General features: G+C 38.3%; 1 protein-coding gene across 1 annotated transcript; it reads left to right on the top strand.

Moving 5' to 3' along the window:
* Positions 1–208: 208 nt before the first annotated feature.
* Positions 209–22820, top strand: slco2a1 (solute carrier organic anion transporter family, member 2A1). The gene is made up of 14 exons (XM_083887474.1): positions 209–322; positions 7768–7905; positions 9038–9200; positions 9746–9958; positions 11194–11292; positions 11395–11534; positions 14976–15048; positions 15183–15347; positions 15817–16018; positions 17869–18016; positions 20330–20493; positions 20857–20921; positions 21300–21420; positions 22364–22820. The coding sequence occupies exons 1-14, from the start codon at positions 287–289 to the stop codon at positions 22482–22484; spliced, it is 1848 nt and encodes a 615-aa protein (XP_083743600.1). The 5' UTR covers positions 209–286; the 3' UTR covers positions 22485–22820.
* Positions 22821–23994: the final 1174 nt, after the last annotated feature.

Genomic DNA, 23994 nt, shown 5'->3' with positions numbered 1-23994 from the left:
TCAGCCAATCAGCGCGAGACTTTGTGTTCCCCAATTCACAACTTTTCAAAAACATTCACGCGTGTTCACAGAGTGAGTGGAGCTGAGAGACATCAGCACACTGACATCAGCGCACCGGCCGTGATAAAAGAGCAGCAGCAGCAGCAGCAGCAGCTCACCGTGGGGGGGAACACACACTCAAACACACACACACATTCTCACACACCCTCGAAAGGCTGCATTTTTCCTCATCCACGAGCCCTGCGAGGACACGAGGAGCTGTGGACGTTCACTGACGCCAGGAGCGATGAAGGAAGCAGGGAGTGTGCGCTGCAGCATTAAGGTAAGAAGGAAAGCATCATGTTTTCACTTTAATTCTTTAAAACTCTCTTTTTCTCTACTTATATACTATTATATTATGCTTTTTTTAAATTCATTTTATTATGATTATTATTATTATTAGTAGTAGTATTTTTCATTTCACTTTCATTTGTACCTTTTTTTTTTAAATATACAATCTTAAAGTGTGATTGTAGAACTCAAAATGAACTTTTCAAAACTTTTTCCCACATAGAAAAGTATAAAAAATGTCCAAAATATGGATCTGTCTTTATAACAGTTATTCACCTGAATAACTGTTATAAAGACAGATCCTCCTGCTTCACATGGACTTTTAATATCCAGCTAAATATTTCAGTCAAAATGTGTTTTTGCTTTGTTTTTTTGGAGTGCGACGTGAGGATGTTTCTGATGTTCTGAATGTTAAAACGTGGGCAAATCTCAGTGTACGGCAAACAACAATGGAAAGAGATTGAGATTGAGTTAGAAACAGTGTGTCCCAGTGCTGTGAGTAACAGTGACACCAAGCTCATGCATGTTTTCAGAAAGGACGTGTGAAGTGACGCGTCCTCCTTTCTTAGAATGAAGGGTGACTAATGTTCTTCGCTGTCACTTTGGAAGGAGATGATGAAAGCACTTTGACGTAAAAGAAACCTTGTCATTTCCAGATCAGACGACTTGTGTTTACGCTCTGCGATCAGGTCATACCTTCTCCTGTCAACATTATAGCCCTCTCACCCCCCCTCCCACCAACCCCCATCACCACCACCACCATCAGCGCCTCCACGGTGAAACCAAGATGTACAAATATAGAGCTCGAGGGTGGAGGACAGTCCATCTTATAGCCCTCGTCAACATTTCCTTTAAGAGCGCAGCATGAACTTAAGCCCACCCTTCACAGTATGATGGAGGGAGTAGTTTGGAATAAGCAGCAGCAGCAGCAGCAGGTAAACGTGTGTGTCAGTGTGGTATTTCTGCTCTTTACTACTGTACTCGGGAGGATTAACACCAAGCGTCAAACAGTAAAGCCAGAGCTCCTGCCCCCTCGCGTCTCGCAACTGCAAATAAAGAGTTAGAAAAACTGGCTCCCTTTTCCCCATAAAACCCCATCACTGTGTGCTCAGCAGAGCCAGCTGGTCAACAATGGTTTACTGGAAGAAATCCTATCCATCCATCTTTTCTTGACACTGGTACACGCTGTACGAGGCTTAATTCTCAGGTTCATCAGGACAGCACCCCCTCCCTCCCTGTTTGTTTTTCTTCATAACTTTGAACTCATCTACCGTGGACTGCACCCAGTCTGGCCTGCACCTGGTTTTACGCCATTAAAATCTCTTTAGGGATATCTGTCAAAATGCGAGCCAAGTTTCTGCTCGAGGGCACATACTATCCATTTCCCCGCAACACTGGGCCGATGTTTATTGAGAGCTCGCAGCTCCCGAGAAGCTCCCACTTTCTCCGCGAGCTTCGATGCACCTGAGCGCGCGGTTCGTGATTGTTTCAAAGTTCACCAAGTCCAGAGGGAAAAAAAATGTTTTCTCTTTATCGTTGACAGATTGTTGAGAAGATTGAAGATGGCTCTTTCGTGTCTGTTGAATGTGAATACGGTTACTTTAGTTGAAAACCTGCAAAGCTGCAAGGAAACTAAATCCCCAACAGTTGCAGATCAGTATTCCAGGTCCAGTTTGTCGTACCAGGAGCTTTTATTGGCAGAAATCGGATATAACAGCCAATACGTATGTTTGTATAGGTGTGTAAAAGTTTTTAAATAAAACGTGTTTGCTCAAAAAAATGCCTTTTATTAGGACTTAAAGGTGGTACTACATTCAAATTCAAAATACAGAGGTCTTTTAGGTTTCGCTTTCTGACGTAACTGGCAACCCGTGGTTGCTCGGCAGCTGAGACTCTACTGACTGAAATGATTGGTAGACGGCGGTAGGTGGCGCCACATGCCAAAACTTGATTTGCAGTCTGCAAAAAAATGTTTTAATGCAAATATTTTGTCTGTACTGTTGTTGTTGGTGAGTTCAGTTTGTTATATGAACATTATTCCTGAGTCTCTGTGACGTGTTAGGAAGATTTTATGGCCAGTTGCTTTAGATTTATTACATAATGCACCTTTAAGACTTGCTTTAGAGAGGACGCCATCTTGTGGTGCCATGTTTCTACAGCAGCCCGAAATTTTCAATTTTGAAGCTTATACTTACGCAAATGAATCTGACAATGAACCTTTAAAACATTATAATGTATTTGTTTAATCTGAGTAAATGTTAATGTTCAAAGTCCATTTGAATATATGAAGGAAATGTACCTGAGAGTAAGAAATGATCAGAAAAAGCTGCCAATCCATTAGTTGTGACATTAGTTAGCTGACATTTTCTAAAATGGTGGAGGTAACATAAGGTAATTTAAGTCATACTGAGTTTCATAATATAATATGATGAATTCTAGCTATTTAATAGAAACGGGGCAGCTCATGGCCCAGTGGAAAGGGAACTTGGCTTTTAACCAAAGGGGTGACAGTTTGAATAATGAAAGGTCAAGGGTTGTGTTATCTCTGAGCAAGGCCCCCAATCCCCATTTCTCCCCATTAATGGGATTAATTGGAGACTCTAAATTGACCCCAACCTTACGGGGCCCACATCCATTGTACTCGCACTGCCGGTCCCAAGCCAAAAGATAAAAGGGAATAGGGTTTTGTCGGGGCCTGCAAATCTCTGCCAAATCAACTATGTGGATCACTGAGTAGGTGATTCACTGTGTCGACCCCGAGAGAAGGACAATGTTCTATTTTCCTCAGTGGAAGCACATTTGAAATCTTTTATATTTCACTTAAACCAAAACCCACCAATTCCCCAAATGAAGGAAATAGTAGCTCAAATGCACAGGGGTATACCCAAAATGCTGTCAAACTCTTTTCTTTACTGAAATTTATTAAAAGTGTCAAGGGAAGAAGCTTAACTAAGTCAGGCTTTAAGCTAACCTGCCTGTAGGTATGCTATAGTGTTAGCCAGTGTGGCTAAATATAGACACCTATAACAAAGTTTTTTCAAATTGTTTATGGATTCAAATGTAAAATTATCATGTTTTTTGAGGTGTAGTGTGCTGGTTCCCTTTAGCTAATGTAAGCTAACCATGTCCTTGTATTTAACAGTGAAAACTCACTTACTTGTTCAGGTTAGTAAACAATATTGAGCTAATTATGTTAGCCTAATATTTAATTTATATTTAGCTTAACCAAAACAGTCAGGTGAAGAAAGTAGGTGTAATATCAAAACATCTTACCAAACATTTTATCTGAAATAATATGTTTGAAATGTGATATAATTAAATATGATGTGATTTTGTGAAGTTAGCTTGATAACAGGTGATAGCTTCAGCAGTGACAGATGACGTAGCGCTATAGCTATGAGGTTGTGGATGATTATGTTTTGTTGCTAATGTCTCACCCCAGAGCCGACCCAAGGCACAAGAAAATTAAGCAGCTGCTTCCGATATATTTATAGATGTAAATAGTGTTTATCTTAAGACATTCAACTAGTATACTTGTTTACTTCAAGTTCCATATCAGCACACTTCACTTTGAATATAAAAAAATAATACTTGGCCACCTTTGTTTGCGCTCTAAGAATAAAAAGAACAGGGGTAACACTAGTTGGTGTAAATAGAAAAAACTATAATTCATGCAATTTGTAGTATTACATATTGTTATCAATAATAGTCGAGCACCAGCTGTAAAAACTCTCTGTTCTTCATGGTTCTATTGTGCAGTTAAAGTGTTTGTTTGCTACACAATGAAGGGAGTTGATTCTGTGGCTTTGGGTTGGGACTTGATACACTTTGCTTTTCCCTTTTTTATTTTATTCTTTTAAACAGGTGGGTCAGATCATTTTGTATCAAATAAATGTAAAATAGGAAGAGGCAGTTTCCTCATTCATTAATCTAGCGCCATTACCGAAGTAAACGTATTTGTCGACTTCGAGTGTGAACTTCCCGTGATTCTTCCCCTCACAGCAGGACACATGGCCGGGACAATCATGTCCAGACAGAAGCAGCTAACGGTGTTCAAAAAGGACACATTTGAACCAAATCCACGGAGAATCCGACTCAGGGGAACCACTTTCCTGCTCTCTAACATCAAACAGGCTTAAATCTCTTGTATTAACAGTGTGGATAAATAAGAAATCCCTTTGTTTCAGTGTGAAACATACTGTCGGCACATTGCAGCATTTGCTCCCAATTATATCTGCTGCTCGACAGCTTGTAATATTGCGTGAATAATGATCTGCTGTGAAAAACTCCCTTTCCCCCCCCTGATTTCTTAGGTTAAAGGTGACTTTGTGCACTATAATGGATTATGTGTTGTAAAAAATGACTTTTCAGTGTTGTAACCAAATTCTTCTGAAACGCAGTCTTATCACAAATATGAACTCTGACTTTGTTCAAGCCTAAGTGGATATTAAGTCGACCTTAATGATCATATAATAACTTTTATTGATATAAATCTCAAGTGAAATAACCTCTTTGTTTATCAGTTAAAAGGCTCCTCAATCTTGTAGATAATTTTAGCCCGTTGGAATAAAAAAAAAGAAAGAGATAAAATATGATCAACAGTATAAAAGCATCTTTTGTGTGCGCTCTCAAACGGAAAAGCCAAGCTTTAATAAGAGCATTAGTTGTTCGGACTTGAACCCACAGTTTATTCTCCCTCAGCGAAGCTGGCAGGCAGTAAACAAACTGAGAGCTTAAATTTATAACTGTTTTCATAGCAAATTTACTTCCAATCTCGGCACATCTCTCGAGCGTCATTGGTGAGCTCCTGGACCCTCGAGCAAATAAAGCCGTGCAGAAGGAGTCACATTGGTGTCTCTGAAAGACTCCTGACACTCAAGAGTGGGGCGAGGGGGTCAGAGGTCAGCTGCTGGATGACCTCTGACCTCTCCACATCTTGATGTGTGAAGAGAAAAAGGGCATGGGACACATGAGTTGAATCACACTTTCCTCTTCAGGAGCTTTAAGCTTCTATAACATTTTATTACTTAGCCTTGAAGGTGCATTATGTTATAAATCTAAAGCAACTGGTCATAAAATCCTCCTAATATGTCACAGAGACTCAGGAATAATGTTCATATAACAAACTGAACTCACCAACAACAACAGTACAGACAAAATATTTGCATTAAAAAAATCTTTAGCAGACTGCAAATCATGTTTATGTTTTGAAATCATGTTTTGGCATGTGGCGCCACCTACTGCCGTCTACCAATCATTGCAGTCAGTAGAGTCTCAGCTGCCGAGCAACCACGGGTTGCCAGTTACGTCAAAAAACGAAACATACAAGACCTTGGTATTTTGAATTTGAATGTAGTATCCGTTTTTGGCCACATTCTTACATATAGCACCTTTAAAGGGATATGTGTGTAGTTAAAGTGACTTTGCCTTAGATGCCCTCAGGGTGCTGCCTTCGCTGTGAACAAGCCCGAGACACGGATGTTTGCCTCAATGAAAACATGGCTTTCCAAATTTTAGCCACTAAACAAAGGGGTCACCTAATACGATGTACACCTGCATATCTCATTGTCTGCCACTCTTTTATACTTTGGAAACTTTGGACGTTTAAATGGGACATTTAATCCATTCACTCCCTGCACAAAGGCCCATAGTGATAATCAGTGATTTTACATCACAGCTCACAAGAAGTGTTGATCCATTACTGGCTCTATCAGTCAGGACTTTGGTGTTCAAATTCCTTAGTTTGGATTAACTCACCTATTGAGGGAGCATCAAACCAGCAGCCCTGTCTTTCTGAGGCTTAAAATGTCGATTTTCTCCATGGACTTTGGTGTGGGAGAGTGAGAATGGTTAGTTACTATTTCTCCTTAATATCATCATTTACTGACATTTATTAAAAGTGTCAAGGGAAGAAGCATAATTAAGTCAGGCTTTAGCTTACCTGCCTGTAGGCTAGCATGCTATAGTGTTAGCCAGTGTGGTGACACCTATATTGCTGGTTCCCTTTAGCTAAGGTAAGCTAACCATGTCCTGGCTGTAGACTTATATTTAACAGTGAAAACTCGTTCAGGTTTGTAAACCAAACAGACAGGTGAGGTGTATTATTCTGTTTAATTTTGCTGGTTATTTACCCGATTATTTGACTGTTTGGTTTGTAAAAAAAAAAAAGACAAAGACAGTGAGAAAAGCCTTCACAACACACACACGCACTGTTGTCTTTAGTTTTAGCTAACCTGCCTTTGGGCTACCATGCTATAGTGTTAGCCAGTGTGGCGACACCTATAACGCAACCTTTTTGTTGTCCAAATTATTCATGGATTAAATGTACAATTATAATGTTTCTTTGAGGTGGATTGTGCTGGTTCCCTTTAGCTAAGGTAAGCTAACCATGCCCTAACTGTAGCCTTATATTTAACAGTGAAAACTCACTTACTTGTTCAGGTTAATAAGCAATATTAAGCTAATTAAATTAGCCTAATATATATATAAAAGTATTATTGTGTTTTATTTTGCTGGTTATTTCCCTGATTATCTAACTGTTTGGTTTGTAAAAAATGACAAAGATAGTGAGAAAAGCCCTCACAACACACACATACTGTTGTCTTTATTGCAGCCAGTGTCACGAGCAGCAAGGGTTTTCTGAACGTCAACGGTCTTCGTACGTCACGATGAAATGATGCATCGCTCTGCAGCTGTTGTAGTTGTAGATAGTAATATTTACAAATCAGACAGATGTCTTTGTTGACTGCCGGGGACTCCCCCTCGGGTTATTTAAAGCACGAGGTCTTGTGCTGTTGTCAAAGTCTCATGAATCAATGTGTAAATGTGTGTGAAATCACTTGGGGAGGCCTTGTCGGAATGTTAATGCTTGTGGTGAGTGTGATGGGCCTCTGTCCTGTCCAGAAGAACATCTACGGAGAACAACATGATTCATGACTGATAATGGACGAGTCTGGTCCACTCTCACTCTGTGCTGCTGATTCTGGAGCAGCTGTTTTGATTTCTCCACTTTCACAGGTCTCCTTGTTTAGGCACATTTTTCGGTATATCCTTGTGTCCCTTGGCTTTGGGCCAGGTCTGAAAACTAATGGCCACATATTGGATGTAGGTATGGCTTCTCTGAATTAAAACGTGTTCCTTGAAGCAATTTAGTTCTCTCAGGAGGAATATGTTTTATGGGTTAAGTCCTGCCTCCAAGTGAGCCCAGCCAAATGTCTCTTGCAGCTGATTGTACAAAATACCCCGTTGACATTTATGACTATAAGCTATTGTAGGTCCCATTTCATCACAGTTTTAAAAAAAAATGATGTCGAGCAGACTGCGTCGTCTTTGTGGTTCAGCACTTTTTTAATAGGGCTCTAAATCATCCGACTTGTTTTCCGTGTGTGCAGCTACATGATGCCACTATCCGGTTTCTCTGCTGTCTGTCTTTCTTAGCTGTTCGTCCTGTGCCACGGCCTCCTGCAGTTGTCTCAGCTGCTGTACAGCTCGTACTTCAAGAGCACCATCACCACCATCGAGAGGCGCTACGGACTGAGCAGCTACTCCTCTGGAACCATTTCCTCCCTGCACGAGGTAGGAGCCAACAATAACATGCCCTTAGATCACGATGGCTTTATTTCAAGGATACCAATGACAAAGGAGGAATTGCAGAATAAGCAACATGTCAGAGCGATACTTCCTCAGAATTCAAGCAGGACACAAGTGTTTTTGGAACAATTTTTATTGCAGATATGGGGGATCGGGAGGAATGAAAGAACGTTCTGTACGTGCTCGTCGTAAATCATGTTGGATTTTTTTATGCTCAAGTGGGATTTGAATGCATCCCATGGATAACATGTTTTCCAGTTTATTAGGTTTCAGGTATCCGTGGACACAGGTCACGATAGACGCAAATAAATCATTGTGTTTACATTGAGTTCCTTCTACCAGACAGGCATCAAAATAATTGAATACATACTAATGTTTATTTTTTGTACAACCACACTTTCATATAGTTTATTTGAATGTGTTACCTCTGATTTGTGAAAATTATTTTCTGGACGTAGTGCCGAGCCCCACTTTACAGCTCAGAAGCTACCTGGATTTTCCATATGATCAAAATGTGCACCTCTTCTTGTTCTTGGTCTGGTTACTCAGCTTCTATACAAATATTTTTATTGTTTCCATTTAAGTGGACTTCACTTGACTTACTCTTAGGATTTTGACTGTGGACTCAACATATAATAGCAAAACAGAGAGCATTTGTGAGGCATTAAAGGACCAGTTTGAAGGATTCAGTGGCATCGAGGGGTGAGGTTGCACATTGCAACTAACTAAATTCCTTTAACCTGACTCTCCCCATCCAAATATGAGAAAGTCCTGTGGAATTCAAATAGCATAAAACCCTGAAAGGCCCTCCTTATACTCAGTGTTTGTTCTGTCCACTCTGTACAAACATGGTAGTACAAAAAGATGGACTAGTTCTGAAGTCATTAAAACAAAATAGTTCTTAATTTCAGGTGATAATTAAATCTTACACACTCGACATTTAAGCGACTAAAGAGACCTATAATAATTTCAAGAAGTGGTGGAGATGAAAATGGAGCAAAAAGACCAGTGGATATTGTCCTTACCTTCCTGCAAATGTATAAGTGTGAATGGAATTGTTTCAAAAGTGTGAAGATAAATCACTGGATCCTGTTTTGAAAACCTGTGTGTCTTTTAGATCAGTAACAGCGTCCTGATCGTGTTTGTGAGCTACTTTGGAAACCGGGTCCATCGCCCGCGCGTCATCGGAGTTGGCGGAATATTGATGGCCATCAGTGCCATGATCCTGACCTTGCCTCACTTCGTATCGCAGCCCTACGAATACGACTCCGTTTTACACAGTAAGACACTCCGGCCACAAGGCCTCTCTATTTCCACCGGCTCTGCTGTGACAGCTAATGTGACTCAGGCCAGAGCAGGGGGACTCATAAACATAGAAATATGTCAGGGCAGTTTATGAGACTTTACCTAAGGGTTTGTCTGCAGCACTTTGGAGCAAAGACTCCACAGCAGTCAGCAGGGGTCAAACTAGTATCTGGTGTTTGGCTCGCTTGTGTATTAAGGAATCATGCTGGAGCTCTCCAGCTGAACTTCTGCATAAATCTCAAGGAAATTCATAATCTCTGTGCACTCACTAAAAGCTAAAGAGATTAGAAATACCCCCCTGGGGTTTTCATTTGAAATAACAAACTCCCCTCTTCCTTTAAGTACTTTACTTTGCCCCCAGTTCCTTGGCGTCACACAGTTTTTACAGCGAAAAACTTTCAGGAAATGAAACTCGTTGGATATTTTTGATTCACTGCCTCGTCATCTACTGTGTCTGTGTTGTCTTTTCCTCCCTGTCTCTCCCCCCCCCCTCCCTCCTTGACCACCTACTGTGATCCAGATCGCCAAGACCTTTGCAACCTGCACCAGAACTCCAGCGACACCGAGTCGTGCGGACGCGACGAGACCAGGCGTCTGACCGACACCAACAACCTGTGGCTGCTCATGGCCACAGCTCAGCTGCTGTTTGGCGTGGGCTCTGTCCCTATTCAGCCCTTTGGGATTTCCTACATCGATGATTTTGCAGGACCTGGCAACTCGGCTGTTTACATAGGTGAATACCAGAGGCAGTTAAAGACAAATGTGGTCGCCAGGTTTGCAAAACAAACACCCATTGCAAAGTGTTGAGATTTGAGACTTGGCTGGAGCCATGTCAGTTTTTTAACATGACGTCAGCTGTAACCAGACACCTATTGGTGTTCACACATAGTGCCGTGCTTTATTGTCTCTTTTGGGAACATGATGTACAAAATTGACACCATGTTCTTTTGATGTTCTACATTCTTAGAAATAAGGGTTACAAAACGGTCCTTCTACAAGGGCTGAGGTTCTACCTGGAACCGTTTCCTTCTGAAAACCCCTTTTTCAAGGGTTCTTGGTAACACTGATGGTTCCAGTAAGAACCATTTTGATCCAGAGAACTCTTTAAAACCCCTTTCCTGAATTAAGGGTTTTAAAAGGGTTCTTGGTGGAACCCTCCAAAAGGGTTCTCCTATAAGGACAAGCCGAAGAACCTTATATGGTTCTACTTAGCACTTTTACTTTTTGAGAGTGTACCAAAACTACCATTTAATTCCTTAGTCGCCCCCTTGTGGCTAAGTGCTCCTCGGCTTCACTTTTCAAAACCAGAAGGCTATGTCAATTTTAATTTTCTGTGCGTGGTTATACGAGGTGATTCTGCAAGTGTACGTGTTTAAAAGCTCTTAAACCATCAAGTGCAAATGTTCTTAACACTTCACCTCATTTGTAAATTTGACTGGTTTTCATAAACTGAGGGTAAACGTTTTCACATGAGACAGAGGAAACTGACGTGGATTAAAGTCAGTTGTTAGACGAGAACTCCGTTGTACTCTGCTAATGGACAACATCGTGTCTGAGCACACATTTAAAAATGTGTTTTTCTATATGCTGTCGTTATAGAAAGCAGCTTTCCACCACTCTAACAACATGCAATAAAAGAAGACTAATAAATTATTGCACACTTTTATTAGTGCTATTTGGAATGTTAACATAAAATCGCTTAACTCGATATTTTTTTTTTCTTTCACAGTCGGGGAGCAGTGAGGGAAAAACAATAAAGTTGATTGGTTTTTCCTGTGTACATTCAGAACACTGTGTGCTCAAAGTGCTCAGTGCTTAGCTCAAAGAAAGAAAGTTGGATTCCACATCATTTTAAATAAACCCAATCAGATGGTGGAAGTGAAGTGTGAATAACTACTTTTTGTGGAATTTGAAGGTCACATTTTGCCAAGAACGTCACTGCTTCACATGCCTTCTTATCATTCACAGCCATCCTGTTTGCGGTGTCCGTGTTCGGACCCGTCATTGGCTTCCTGATGGGCTCAGTCGTTCTGCGAATCTACGTGGATGTGGACAAATTTGGATTTGGTAAGTTCTTAAAACACATGACCATGTTCTAAGCAGCATTTATGCTTCACTGTTGTGTCCGGTGATTCAGTATGGTCACACTGGCTGTTTTTTTATCTGCAGGGGTGGAACAGGAGCTGAGGCCTGGTGATCCTCGCTGGGTCGGTGCCTGGTGGATGGGTCTGCTCATCACCGCCGGCTGCCTTGCCCTCACCTCCATCCCCTACTTCTTTTTCCCCCGCAGAATGCCGAGAGAAAATAATGTAAGTCACGCTCTCAGGAATCTTAAGTATAACACACGTTTAATTACTATTTATACTTTTCTGCCACTTTGAATTGAAAAACTGTGATAATAATCGACTTTAGTATGTCGCTCTTGTTTTCCTACTGGCTAAAGATTAGTTTTGCAAATTCCACTTTATAGATAAATAGATAAGAGGGGATAAGATATCTCTTTCCCTTGCCTCCTCGTTCTCCTTCCTCCTATCCTTCCTCTCTGAAAACGCATAATACAGACTTGCCTTCATTTTATAAATCCTCCTTTTCTTTCCTTCATTCATTTATTTATTTATTTTGATTAATACTGAACACATTTCAATACCCAGAGTTGATATGGTTTGTGAAGTATTTCATAAACAGCATCATTGTACGAGACATTCTAGAGCAGGTCATGCATATGAGGCATGTATGTTTGTATTATTAAATCATTAGACATTAAATTATGAAAACCCCTCGTAAATAAAACATACCAGAAGATATTAGTGACTTACATAACATCTTTTTATTTAAATATTGTGTCCATATTTTAAAAAGACTTACAAAAATGGTGTTTGACATTTTTTAACAACTTTAATATTGCATATTTTATTTGGTGTCCATTTTTATTATGCTGTCCTCCAGGACACAGATGTGACAAGAGAAACATTTTAAACACTTTTAATAGATATTCTTTCTTTTGCCACAACAGATCATGTGACTTTTTAGATATTGTTCTTTTTAACAATAAAAATTCTAGACACTAGAAACAAACAGTAGTCTTTGAACATAGACGTCATGTAGCGCACCCTGAGAAATGATTACTCTGGGCCATAATAATGAATTGGACATGAAACCTTAACAGTAAAAACAATAAAAGTGCCAGTACTCAAAATAGTAAAATTAAGAACTATACTGTCTAGAGTATAGTCTAGATTTAGACTATTGCTCTACGGGGAGTTCATCATCCACCATATGTTTGTTGAACCACATTCCAGCTTTGTCCTGTAGTTGACCTGCAAAAAGTATGTATGTGATAAGAGTCCGTATAACTTCCTCCATTTAAGTCAAATAACATCATTATCAACAAGTGAGCGATTGTGAAAACCAAAGTCGGCCTCACAGACACAGACGTGACCCCCGCGAGCATAAAGGCACACTTTTCCAAAGACCTCAGTTGTTGGAAAATTGTAACCCTCGACTTAAGAGAATTTTCCAGTCAATGTCAGAATAGAAGCAAAGCATTTATCCTGACAAATGTGAAAGTACATGATGCAAGTGATGGTGGGTTTGTAGCTATATTCCAAAACAAACAGGAGATAATCTAAACCAGACTGAAACCATGAATAAACAATATATCAATTTTACTCCATTACGTTCATCACTGATTCTCAATGGGGATAATTTAATGGAAGTTTGAGAGTTCTTTTTGTTAGCTTGTTTGCTTTGTGGTTGAGACTATCTGTCAGCTACATATTACACTGATGCTAACAGTGTTGAAATAATTAGCTAAAAGCAAATCATATTAAATTGTATTTAGTTTAAAGTATTTGATAAATAGTTGAAATGGCTTGAATTATGAGCTTGAGTTTCAGGTTGAGGAAGCCACAAAAAACTCTCACAAGAGTTCATGTAAACTCCATGCTAATTAGCTCGCATTTAAGCTAACATAGCTAAAATAGCTAAAAGTAACAAACACTTATATCTAATTAAAAGTGATTGCTAAACAGTTGAATTAGCTACAGGTTGACAAGTCTTTGAAATTGTAAGCTGAAAGCATTTGCTTGCTGAATTGACATTGCTATGGTAGGTAAACATAAAATACAAATATTTTAATGAATAGATTGTGTTATTAATGAAACCAATTAAGTATATGAACACTTAAATTGAATCATTAACACATACAGCTGAAATAATGAGCTTTATGTAATCGCTTAAGAACGTAATTAAAGACAATTGGTTTTAATATGGAATGTAATAATATGAATGCAAATGTAAACAAACATTTAAATTATGACTGTAGTAAACATTATATCATATCCATCCTAAATCAATTGGACATAATTAGGACAGAACCAGGGCTTTTGATGAAAGCATCAATCATGTAAATCTGAAAAAAACAGTCATATTTTGTTTTATGAAAACATTAAATTTACATAATAATAAAAAAAAATCATGTGGACATGCATTAATAACTTGTGGGAATGAGGTACAAAACTCGTGGCCATGCATTAATAACGTGTGGGAACTAGGTACATAACTCATGACCACGCATTAATAATGCATTATAATTTTCCCCCCCCACAGATGTCACCTCCCAGGTTCCATACAAATCTAGATTTAAAGTGCATGAGTTTAAGTATTAAGAAGACGCAGACAAACTCTTGAGAGACTAAATCTACACATAAATCTGTCAGTTTGGTGTTTGTTAGCTTTGGATGGTTTTCAAAGACATGAACGCCGTATAGGCTTTATAGAAGAGAAGGTAACGCTTTCTTTTACAGTCCCCTAATTACCTGGTATTTAGCTGGTAAATTCATGGTAACACTAAAGTGTTGCTAGGTAATTACCAAGGGTAATAAGATCAGTAAATACAGTGAAACCGTTGCCAAAATACTGGGTAATGCACGGTAATGTACTCGGTAAGTAAAGTAAAACTGTACTGTAAAAGAAAGCCAAGCTTGTTTCCATGTAATTACACACATTTTTAGGGTTAGGTTTGTTAGATTACCCCTTGGGTAAATAGCTAGTAATTAGGGGACTGTAGGTACCTGCTTATTACCAGTTTATAACCCAATAATACACTTACATTTACCATAGTTTTGCCATAGTTTAGCTGTACATACCTTCTTATTAACAGCAGTAATAACACGCTATAATTAACTATATAGTTACCAGGTAAATGCCCAGTATTTTGGCAACAGTTTCACTGTATTTACTTTCTTATTACCATTGGTAATTACCTAGTAACACTTTGGTGTTACCATGAATTTACCAGCTAAATACCAGGTAATTAGGGGACTGTAAAAGAAAGCGTTACCGAAGAGAACGTAGAATGAGGAGGAAAAAGCCCCCATGTTGATTACATCTCTAACTAGAGAAAGCACTCAGAGAGCGCAAACCTCCTCCAAGCCCGCTCAGTTACTCACAATATCAATATACTCACCTATTTTGGAAGGTTAACAATTGTGTTACCAAAATCCCAATCCATATCTTGATGAACACTAAAATCGAATCATTTCTTCTTTGGGCCTTAACCTACCTTCCCAGAAAACGTCGTCCATATCCAATAATTTTGAATTTTTAGTTAAATGGACAGACAAACAGCAGCCAAGAACATGACTTCCTTGGTGGACGTGTTAACTTTAAACTTCTCACAGCAAAGTGGATTCAGATTTATACAGGTCACGCGCTGCTTGTAACGGTGTATGTGGGATATCGTTTTCCAGGTGATTGGAAGTGAAAGTGACATGAGCGTGGACTTCAAGAAGCCAGATACGTCTTTACTCGATTTCCTGAAAAGTAAGTTTTCAGATTAGATACATACGATAACATGGTTTTACATTGTTACAATGATCTGTAACAAATAAATGAATGAGAGAGTCTTTCTGCTGGCAAACAGATCAGTACGTCTGTATGTGATTATGTCCCATCAGTGTTTCCCAGGATGTTTGTCCATCTCCTGTTGAGCCCTCTCTTCCTGATGCTGATCCTGGCCCAGTGCTGCTTCTCCTCAGTCATCGCCGGTCTCTCGACGTTCCTGAGCAAGTTTTTGGAGCGGCAGTACAGCGCTTCGCCTGCCTACAGCAGCTTGCTCTTTGGTAAGTGCTGAAAGAAAGCAAATGTGAAGATGGGGCTTCAGGAGAAGATCCTACTATAAATCACATTAAACCTTGGCTCTGTGTCAACTCAGTCGCTAAATAAGTCAGAATGTACAGAATGGTATATATTAAACCGTTTGTTATGAACTCTCATGAGGTGAAATGAAACAGTCTGTAAAAACAATTTAATGGGCGCTCTGGTATCAGCCCAGTTGCACGACGGCTTCTTTCCAAAGATTAAATTAGGTTTGTGCTGTCATCTTTACTTACATTAAGAGTTTATTTGGGTTTAAGTTTGCCCTTTTGTAACAATCAATTTATTTTCAGGCTACTTTCTGTCATGGATCAACTTACCAGTAAAATGAAATAGCACATTAGATTTATGAAAGCCCCCTTTGGACATCCTTAGTAGACAATAAAGGCTGGTTTTTTTGTACTCGGAGATAACTCATCTGTTTATGGTTCCCAGGTGCTTTGATTCTGCCAGCAGTAGCAGTGGGGATGCTGGTGGGCGGGGTCATCATGAAGAAGGCGGGTCTTTCTTTAAAGATGATCCCACGTTTCTCTGCGGTCATGCTCAGCATATCCACTCTCCTCTGCATCCCGCTCTTCTTCATGGGCTGTTCCACCCACAAGGTCTCGGAGGTCAACGTCCAAATTGAACAGTATGGGTGAGTGTGAACAGTACGGTGTTTGCTTCGTTTTCATTCCATGCTTTGAGTTTCACAAACTTTATACAGTTTGTGCGCTTACAATGAATTAAGGCTTCAACTAACTCAGGGGTGTCAAACTCATTTTCACTGAGGGTCACATCAGCATAATGGTTACCCTCAAAGGACCAGATGTAACTGTCATACATAATGTACAAATGTAACTAAATGTAACCAAATATAATGTTAAATAAAGCTAACTGCTCTGTAACATATTGCTAAATAACTTTCTGTATTTATTACTTATTCAAGTTACAAATATGATGCATTATAGATGTAACCTGGTCCGTGATGGTGATGCCGTCATTTTGTGGGTAACTCAATTGCTATGCATTGTGGGAAATGTAGTTTATGGTCAACGCACGCCTTAAAGCAGCATAGACCTATTTTATCACAGATTTTCAAGAGCAATTAACCACTCGTGGCCTTGAGTTTGACATATGTGAACTATTTCACTATAGATCAATCTGTCATTTATTTTCTGTCCACAAACCAAAGATATCCAGTTTAGCATTGTGGGGAAATCAGGAGATATTCTTATTCAGGGAAAAACTCAAACCCTATTAAGTGGATTATCAAACTCGGCCACAACAATAACACTGCTAACTAGTTTCCAATGAAGTCATGGAGAATAAATAATAGTTTAAATATGTTTTAAATGCCATCACAGATGATTAAGAATGAACCCCCAAGTCAACACTCTGCCATATCATTAAAACCTGATACCAGTTACGTAAAAAGTAATGATCAATTAATTGTCGCAGCCCTAAAAAGTCATGGAAACTTTTCTTTATTTAAACAAATACAATTTCTCAAAAAAAAAGAGTCCCACAAACTTCATAGATTTTGCGCATATACAATATATTAAGGCTGAAACTAACTATTGTTTTCATTATTGATTAATTTAAATGTCTTGTTTTTGTTCACAAACCAAAGATATTCATTTCAGAAATCTGAAAATATTCTTATGTAAGAAGCAGAAACCAGAAACCAATGAAGCCTTGGGGAATATATAATAGTTCAATTAATTTTTAAATGCCGTTACAGATGATTAAGAATGAAACCCCATTAAAATACGGCCCAGACATACACACACACACACACACTGCTCTGCCACAACATTACAAACCAGATCCCAGGTTTGTAAAAATTAATGATCAGTTAATTGTTGTGACCCTAAAACTGGGGCAACCTTTGTTTTCAAAAATCCTAATAATTGCCATTTCTGAAGTAGAAATGCCTTGTTGAACATCATCCATTTCATGGGCCACAGCACGCCTGATACCACAGGCTATAATCTCATTACTGATTTAATTTATATGTAAATTAGCAGTTTAACTAACCAAGAATCCGGAAAAACTTTGCCAGGTTCCATGCTTGTGTTGCTTGTGTTTGTAGAAAACCGATTATAAACTCGATTATGTTCACTGATGGTCATAAATAGGCGGGGAATTCTTTGTGGTTGTATTGTATACATTGATTATATGGGGATTTCTTTACATAGTGACATTTATGTTCCATGAGGCCTTACAAACACACTGATAACATCCATATAAAGTAGGTCACTTCGATCTTGGGCAACTATAAAAAGAACAAAAATATATGTTTTTTTCCTCCACCATCAAACTGTCTGGAACGAGTTTAAATATATGTATGTGTATATATAAGACGAATTGTGTTTACAATGGATTAAAAACCGCAGTATTTCATTACTTTGCGATTTTTATCAGAACATGTCAGACAAAAGGCATTTGTTGGCCTCTTCAAACACAAATATATCCTCTGCTCCTCTCTCTCTGTGCCCCCTGCAGGTCACTATCCAAGTGTTACGCCAACTGCTCCTGTCCTTCCAGCGCCTTCAACCCCGTGTGCGGTTCTGACGACATTGAGTACATCTCTCCTTGTCATGCGGGCTGCACCAACTTCACCAGAGACCCCGACAAAGGTCACAGGGTTCAGGTCGGTGTCAGCCAAGTGTCATCCCCCATAAGAATTGGAGCTTTGTTTATTTGGTCGACACCATGTCGAGGTTTAGTAGAAATTCACAGACCTGCAACCTTCTTTTGGCTAATATCAGCTGTCAATCACACTGGTGTTTACAAAATTAACACAATGTTTTATTGAAGAAGGCTTGCAACTATTGACGGAGTCCATTTACTGCTCTGGAAAAGGTTTAGTGACATTCAAAATGAAGTGACACAGGCTAATTGTACCAGATTTTCATTCCACAACAAGCTGATTCGCTCCCTGCTGGTTATCCAATATATTTGGAACTTCCAGTTTAGCCTCATCCAGCAAACTGCAGGACTTCTACCACTCAATTATTCTCAAAAACAATCAATGTTTAGATTATAAAGGCCTAGTTCTGATAAATCCATTTGTTGTTTTGTCCGTAAAATGCCTAGACTGTTGAAACTTAACAGTAATATCTAATTTAAATGTTTTTATTTTTATTTTATGTTATTTGCAAAAAAGACAAAGTCGTGCAGAATTCAGCTGCAAGATTGAGTAGTTTAGATTAGAAGAAAAACCTTTTGCCATATAATGATCTTATGTTTTGGCCTCATATTCAATTGCACAGGCCAAATGTACTAAAATCTCTCCTATCTATATAATATATATTATTTTTTGTCAAACATTCATTGTCATAGAGGGAAAAAAAACAGCACATGGCAACACAGAACTTGTTTTTACGATTAAATCCCCACTTAAACCAATTTAATAGATTATAAAATTGAATTGTGGCAGCTCTACTACAAAACACATGCTGTCATAAAATATGTATAAAATAAGACATGACCGCATGTTTGTAAGCTGTAAAATTAAAAACTGCACTCTCAGTTGCCCTTTTTTAGCTTGGCTAATTCGTGTAGCGCTAGAATGAGATCATACGACAGGCCAAGCCATCTGTGAAATCCTGTGATGCAGAGTAATCGTGTAAGATAGGAATGCTCGATATTGTGTGTTTATTCAAAAGAAAAGCTGAATCTATAAGGTCCAAGATGACAGCATTTGTTTTCACAGCAGCTGATTGAAAACCGCGTCTAATCGTCTCGTATAATCTTGTGTAATTTTCCCAGCGTGTGATGGAGGTTCACGCGTTTGATTGCACACGATCAGAAAATGAGCCTGTAAGGTTGTCATTAACCTTTAACTGTGGAGAGCAGAGCCAGGAATAAATACTGCAAATAAAATGACATTCATAGAAGTTCAGTCTGTGCGGGCCTGCAACTATTTATTGATTCATTGTTTATTAATTGATTACTAAATCAATCATCAAATATTTTGATAATTCATTCATTGGTATTTTTGTAAACGAAAGAAACAAGTTTTTGGACAAAACAGCAGATGATTTCCAAGTTTGGGAAATGGCAATCAACATTTTCTGACATTCTATGGACCACACAACTAATTGATATGTCAAGAATTTGACAGATTAATCGTTTATATAAATAATCATTAGTCTCAGACCTAGTGGGATGTCAATCAATCAATGTGACTTTATTGATAGCACTTGTCACACACAGTCATGTCATTCAAAACAAAGCAAATACAAATAAATCACCCATTCATATAAACACATTAAAAATGTATACAAATGTAATAATCAATGGCAAATGTAGTAGAAGAAACAAATCTAAAATACCAACGAATGACCAAAACACTGTGGTTACAAATAAATAACAGTAATAAAGTGAACAAAGTTCATGAGGCTGATAAAAATGTTATATTGATGAGGTAAAATTGACAAGAACATAAGAATGGATAAATGAAGATAATAAAAGTTTGATTAAGTACAAACGTATATGATAAAATAAACTTCACTGCATAATGAATTTTCGTAATTGATTATTTATCAATCTTAACTCGTAACCAATCCAGTTTAATGATTAATAAACTGGATTAGCTGCAACAAGGTTCACATTTCCACATCCTTCCAATTCAGCAGAGACACTTTATTGATCTCTAGTGGTGGAACAGAGAATTACAGCAGCTTCACACTCCCATGTTTGGTCATCGAGAATGAAAAATGCAACAAATAATGTCGCAGTCAGTTGTATGTTTGTGATGAACTGCTGTTTTCAACTTCAGTGGAGGCATTATTGATGAATTCAAGACATAAATGTATGCGTTAATGACTTGAATCAAAAGAGTTCATCATGAGCTGCCTCAACTGTGACTCTGTTATTTTATTTTTATACTAATACGCACTGAAACAAAGCTCAATAATCATTATTAATATGTATTTTTGTGTGTGTGTGTTTCTCACAGCTGTACACCAACTGCAGTTGTGTCTCTGGAAGCCAAAACCTGGCCCGACCGTCTCCCTGCCCAAACAGCTGCCCTCACTTACTGCTCCCCGTCATGGTCGTCATCGCTCTGGCATCAATGATCGCCTGTTTCACTCATAACCCCATGTACATGATGGTGCTCAGGTAAGATTATATAATTATATATTTACATATATATATATATATATGTATGATAGCTGCAAAAGTGCCTTTGGATGTTATGACACAATCTGCCTTGATCTCTGTATGTGAATGTAGATGCAAGCCTTAATTAATGATATAAATAATATAAAATGTTATATAACAAATACTAAGTTATTATAGTCAGGCCTTAATGTATGGGAGCTAACGTGGAAAACGACAACCTGTGATATCTAATGATATAAATGCTGTGTGATAGATTTTGAGGATTATGAGAAATATGAGAACAGAAACACGTTGATACATTAAACCGACATGAAAATACAAATACTGACATTTTGTCACGTATTTCCCTCTTCACGTCAGATCTGTTCCCTCTGAAGAGAAGTCCTTTGCTATAGGAATCCAGTTCTTACTCATGAGAGTATTAGGTAAGTTGTCTTATTGATTTTCCAGAGCTACAATAAAATATTAAATTGTGTATTCATTGAAGAATTCTTAAAGTTCAGTTCATTGTTCTATTATTATCATTAGTCTCTTGTTTTTGTTTATTTTGGTATTTTTTATTTATTTAAGAACACCATTTCACAACAATGTGCTGAGTTTTGCTGATTTACTTTACTTCTCATCTCATAATTTAGACTTTGTATCTCATATTTCAATTTTCTTTTAATAATTTGGACTTTTTATCTCATAATTTCTTTTTTTTGTAGGTTTGCTGATTTCTTAAATCATTTTGATATAAGCGCTTACAGAAAGATTATAATTAAGTATATCTTCACTACACTCCCTGTTTTCCCACCTCTCAGCCTGGCTGCCTGCACCCGCTCTGTTCGGGATGGCCATTGACACGTCGTGTATCTGGTGGAAACGCGTGTGTGGAAAGAAGTACAGCTGCGGTTACTACGATAACGACATCTTGAGGAACCGGTAATGAAACGTGTCACTTATGTTTGGGGCTTGGCAATAATTCAATACCAATACATTAGGGCTGAACAATTAATTTATATTTAATCGACATCGAAATACAGCCTACTGCAATTTTCAGTGTGTTAAAGCCAAAATGTGTCAAAATATAATTTTTAGCTGAATTATTGTCTTGATCTATACACATCTTATGCTACAGATCTGAACATATATCGCACAGTAATCATTTAAAATATGTTTTACAATTCCCTCGGATATCGTGAATCGTGTGGCAATCGCAATTCCAGTCAAAATAATTAGATATTTATTCAAAGTCGTTCAGCCCTGACATAACAAAGCTTCCATATACACATTTATGCACTCTTCAAACATTATTTCCGACGGTGCACATAATTACTAGCAATGAAGTATCCTCTCTACATAAAAAAGCAGAGATAGGCCGATATATTTTTTCAGGGCCGATACCGTTTATTAGTCGTCAAGGAGGCCAATAACCGATATTTGGAGCCGATATTCATATGCAGTAAAAGTGAAAATATTTGGCGTCAAAATTTTGAATAATACAAACACTTAACTTCAGTTAAATGCCGTTAAACATATGTTTATTAATAAGCTTTTCAGATTTGCAAGATGTTAGAGGTTTTTTTATTTTTAATTAAATTTAATTATTTAATTAAATAAATTGATCTCTTATCGGCCGTCAGATAAATAAATAAGGCCGAAGGCTGAATATCGGCACTGATAATCAGCCTGGCGAATAACCGGTCCATCCCTATAAAGGAGCTTAAAACCACAATCTCAACCAGTAGCAAAATAATGTTCATTTATTTGACATTTATTGCAATAATCATCATCATGGCCATGTCACCCAGACTTACATATCATAATCATATTCAAAGAAGTACCACATCACTGCTGACAGCCTCTCTTTGTCCGACTCCTGCAGATACTTGGGCTTACAGGTGGGTTACAAGATCATGGGCATCTTTCTGCTGATGATGCTGGGATGGAAAGTGCAGCGGACCCAGGAGTACAGTCTGGAGAAGAGGCCCGAGGGACTGCTGTGACGCTGATGCCGAGCGTCTCCTCTTGATGGAAGCCTCGCTGGGTTTCTGAAAGCTTTGCTGTGGCGTGAAACATTTTTGGAGGACAGAGAGTGCTGAGAAGAGAGCCTGTATCAGTGGGAGGAAGCCACAAGCCAAGACAGGCCTACACTGACCTCAACTTCTGTCGGCCCACTTCTCTACGTGGTGCTTCACTGGTTGGAGAAAAACATACATTTTCCATATGGGAACATTTTTGGTTGTTTTAAAGCTAACGAAACCCCTCATTTCTAGTTAAGAGAGGAGAGCTGCAACGCCTCTCTTGAACGGTACCTCACAATGTTTGATGTGGATTTAAAGACCGGGACAAGAGTCTGACCAATGACAAAACAACATATTATCTTTGTGTATCGTTGTTCCTATGAGGTAGGAACCTCTTCAGGCCTCTATCTGCAATGGGAACATACACTGTAACTAAATATCTGTATAGCTTAATATTTAAGTTTATTTTATAAAAAGGTTTGTCTCATACGCGGAGACATCTGTGATAACTTCTACACTTGTTTCATATAGAATCACATTTAACACTTGATTTGCTAATGAAATTTCAAATATAAAGTATATACACTGTTACTTTTAATTATAATTTTAATTACCCATACGTATGCTATCTTCTGATGTAGTTATATAGTTGTTATTAGAGTGGAGTGCATAGATGTGTAAGCATTAATGGCTAATGAATGAATAAACAAAAAAAAGGACAATTAATAAGGTTAGCGTGATTGTTTTTATATACATTTTCGTCTTATTTACTTATTTTACTGGATGTCTTTGAGGCCAAATAACCAACCTGGCAAAATGGGCAACCCCAAATAACTTAACACCAGGCCAAGTTCTAATTCATTAGCTTTTAATTTGTCATGGAATTTGCTCCACTAATCAGTCACATTAGCTCAATCAGTTCATGGATTTTTATTCTATCTTGTGACCCTGTCTTGTAAAGGGACCTTTTTATCAAAACAGTTTTTTCCTAAATGCCTCTGGCCTCTCCAATCCGTGCCTGGTACCCTTATTAGACAGATTAGGATTTTCTGCTGCTAACTTGCACCTCACATCAATGGCATAGTTGGCCATTGGTCGCAAGTAACCCACCGCTTAAAGCTGTAGTATGTAGTTTTGCATAGAAGCAAATTGTCAGAGGAGGTGTGTTTCTCAGTATAGCAGTCCTGAAACAGGGAAGGCAGAATAATAACAACTTTAGGTTAAGGAATTAACCCTGGTTCTCTGAAACATGTTTGAGGTAGTGAGATGCCTAAATCGCTGTCCTGGGTTAGGGTTAGGGTAAATACTGCACTGGGGTAAAGTTGGAATGATATTTACAGATTCCATGAGCTACAACCTAATTTTCATTTTTAAAAGAAGGTCTTTATGCACAGGAAGCTTCCAAACAACCAGGGATCTACAATGTGCAACACTGAGAAACACAAATATTGAATATTGTCTTCATACTATATTTACTCCAAATTAATTTTGT

The sequence above is a fragment of the Microchirus variegatus genome (genome assembly GCF_963457635.1).
Source record: "Microchirus variegatus genome assembly, chromosome: 4".
Taxonomy (NCBI): Eukaryota; Metazoa; Chordata; class Actinopteri; order Pleuronectiformes; family Soleidae; genus Microchirus; species Microchirus variegatus.
The sequence above is the reverse complement of the archived record's forward strand: the minus strand, read 5'-3'. Positions and strand labels throughout refer to the sequence as shown.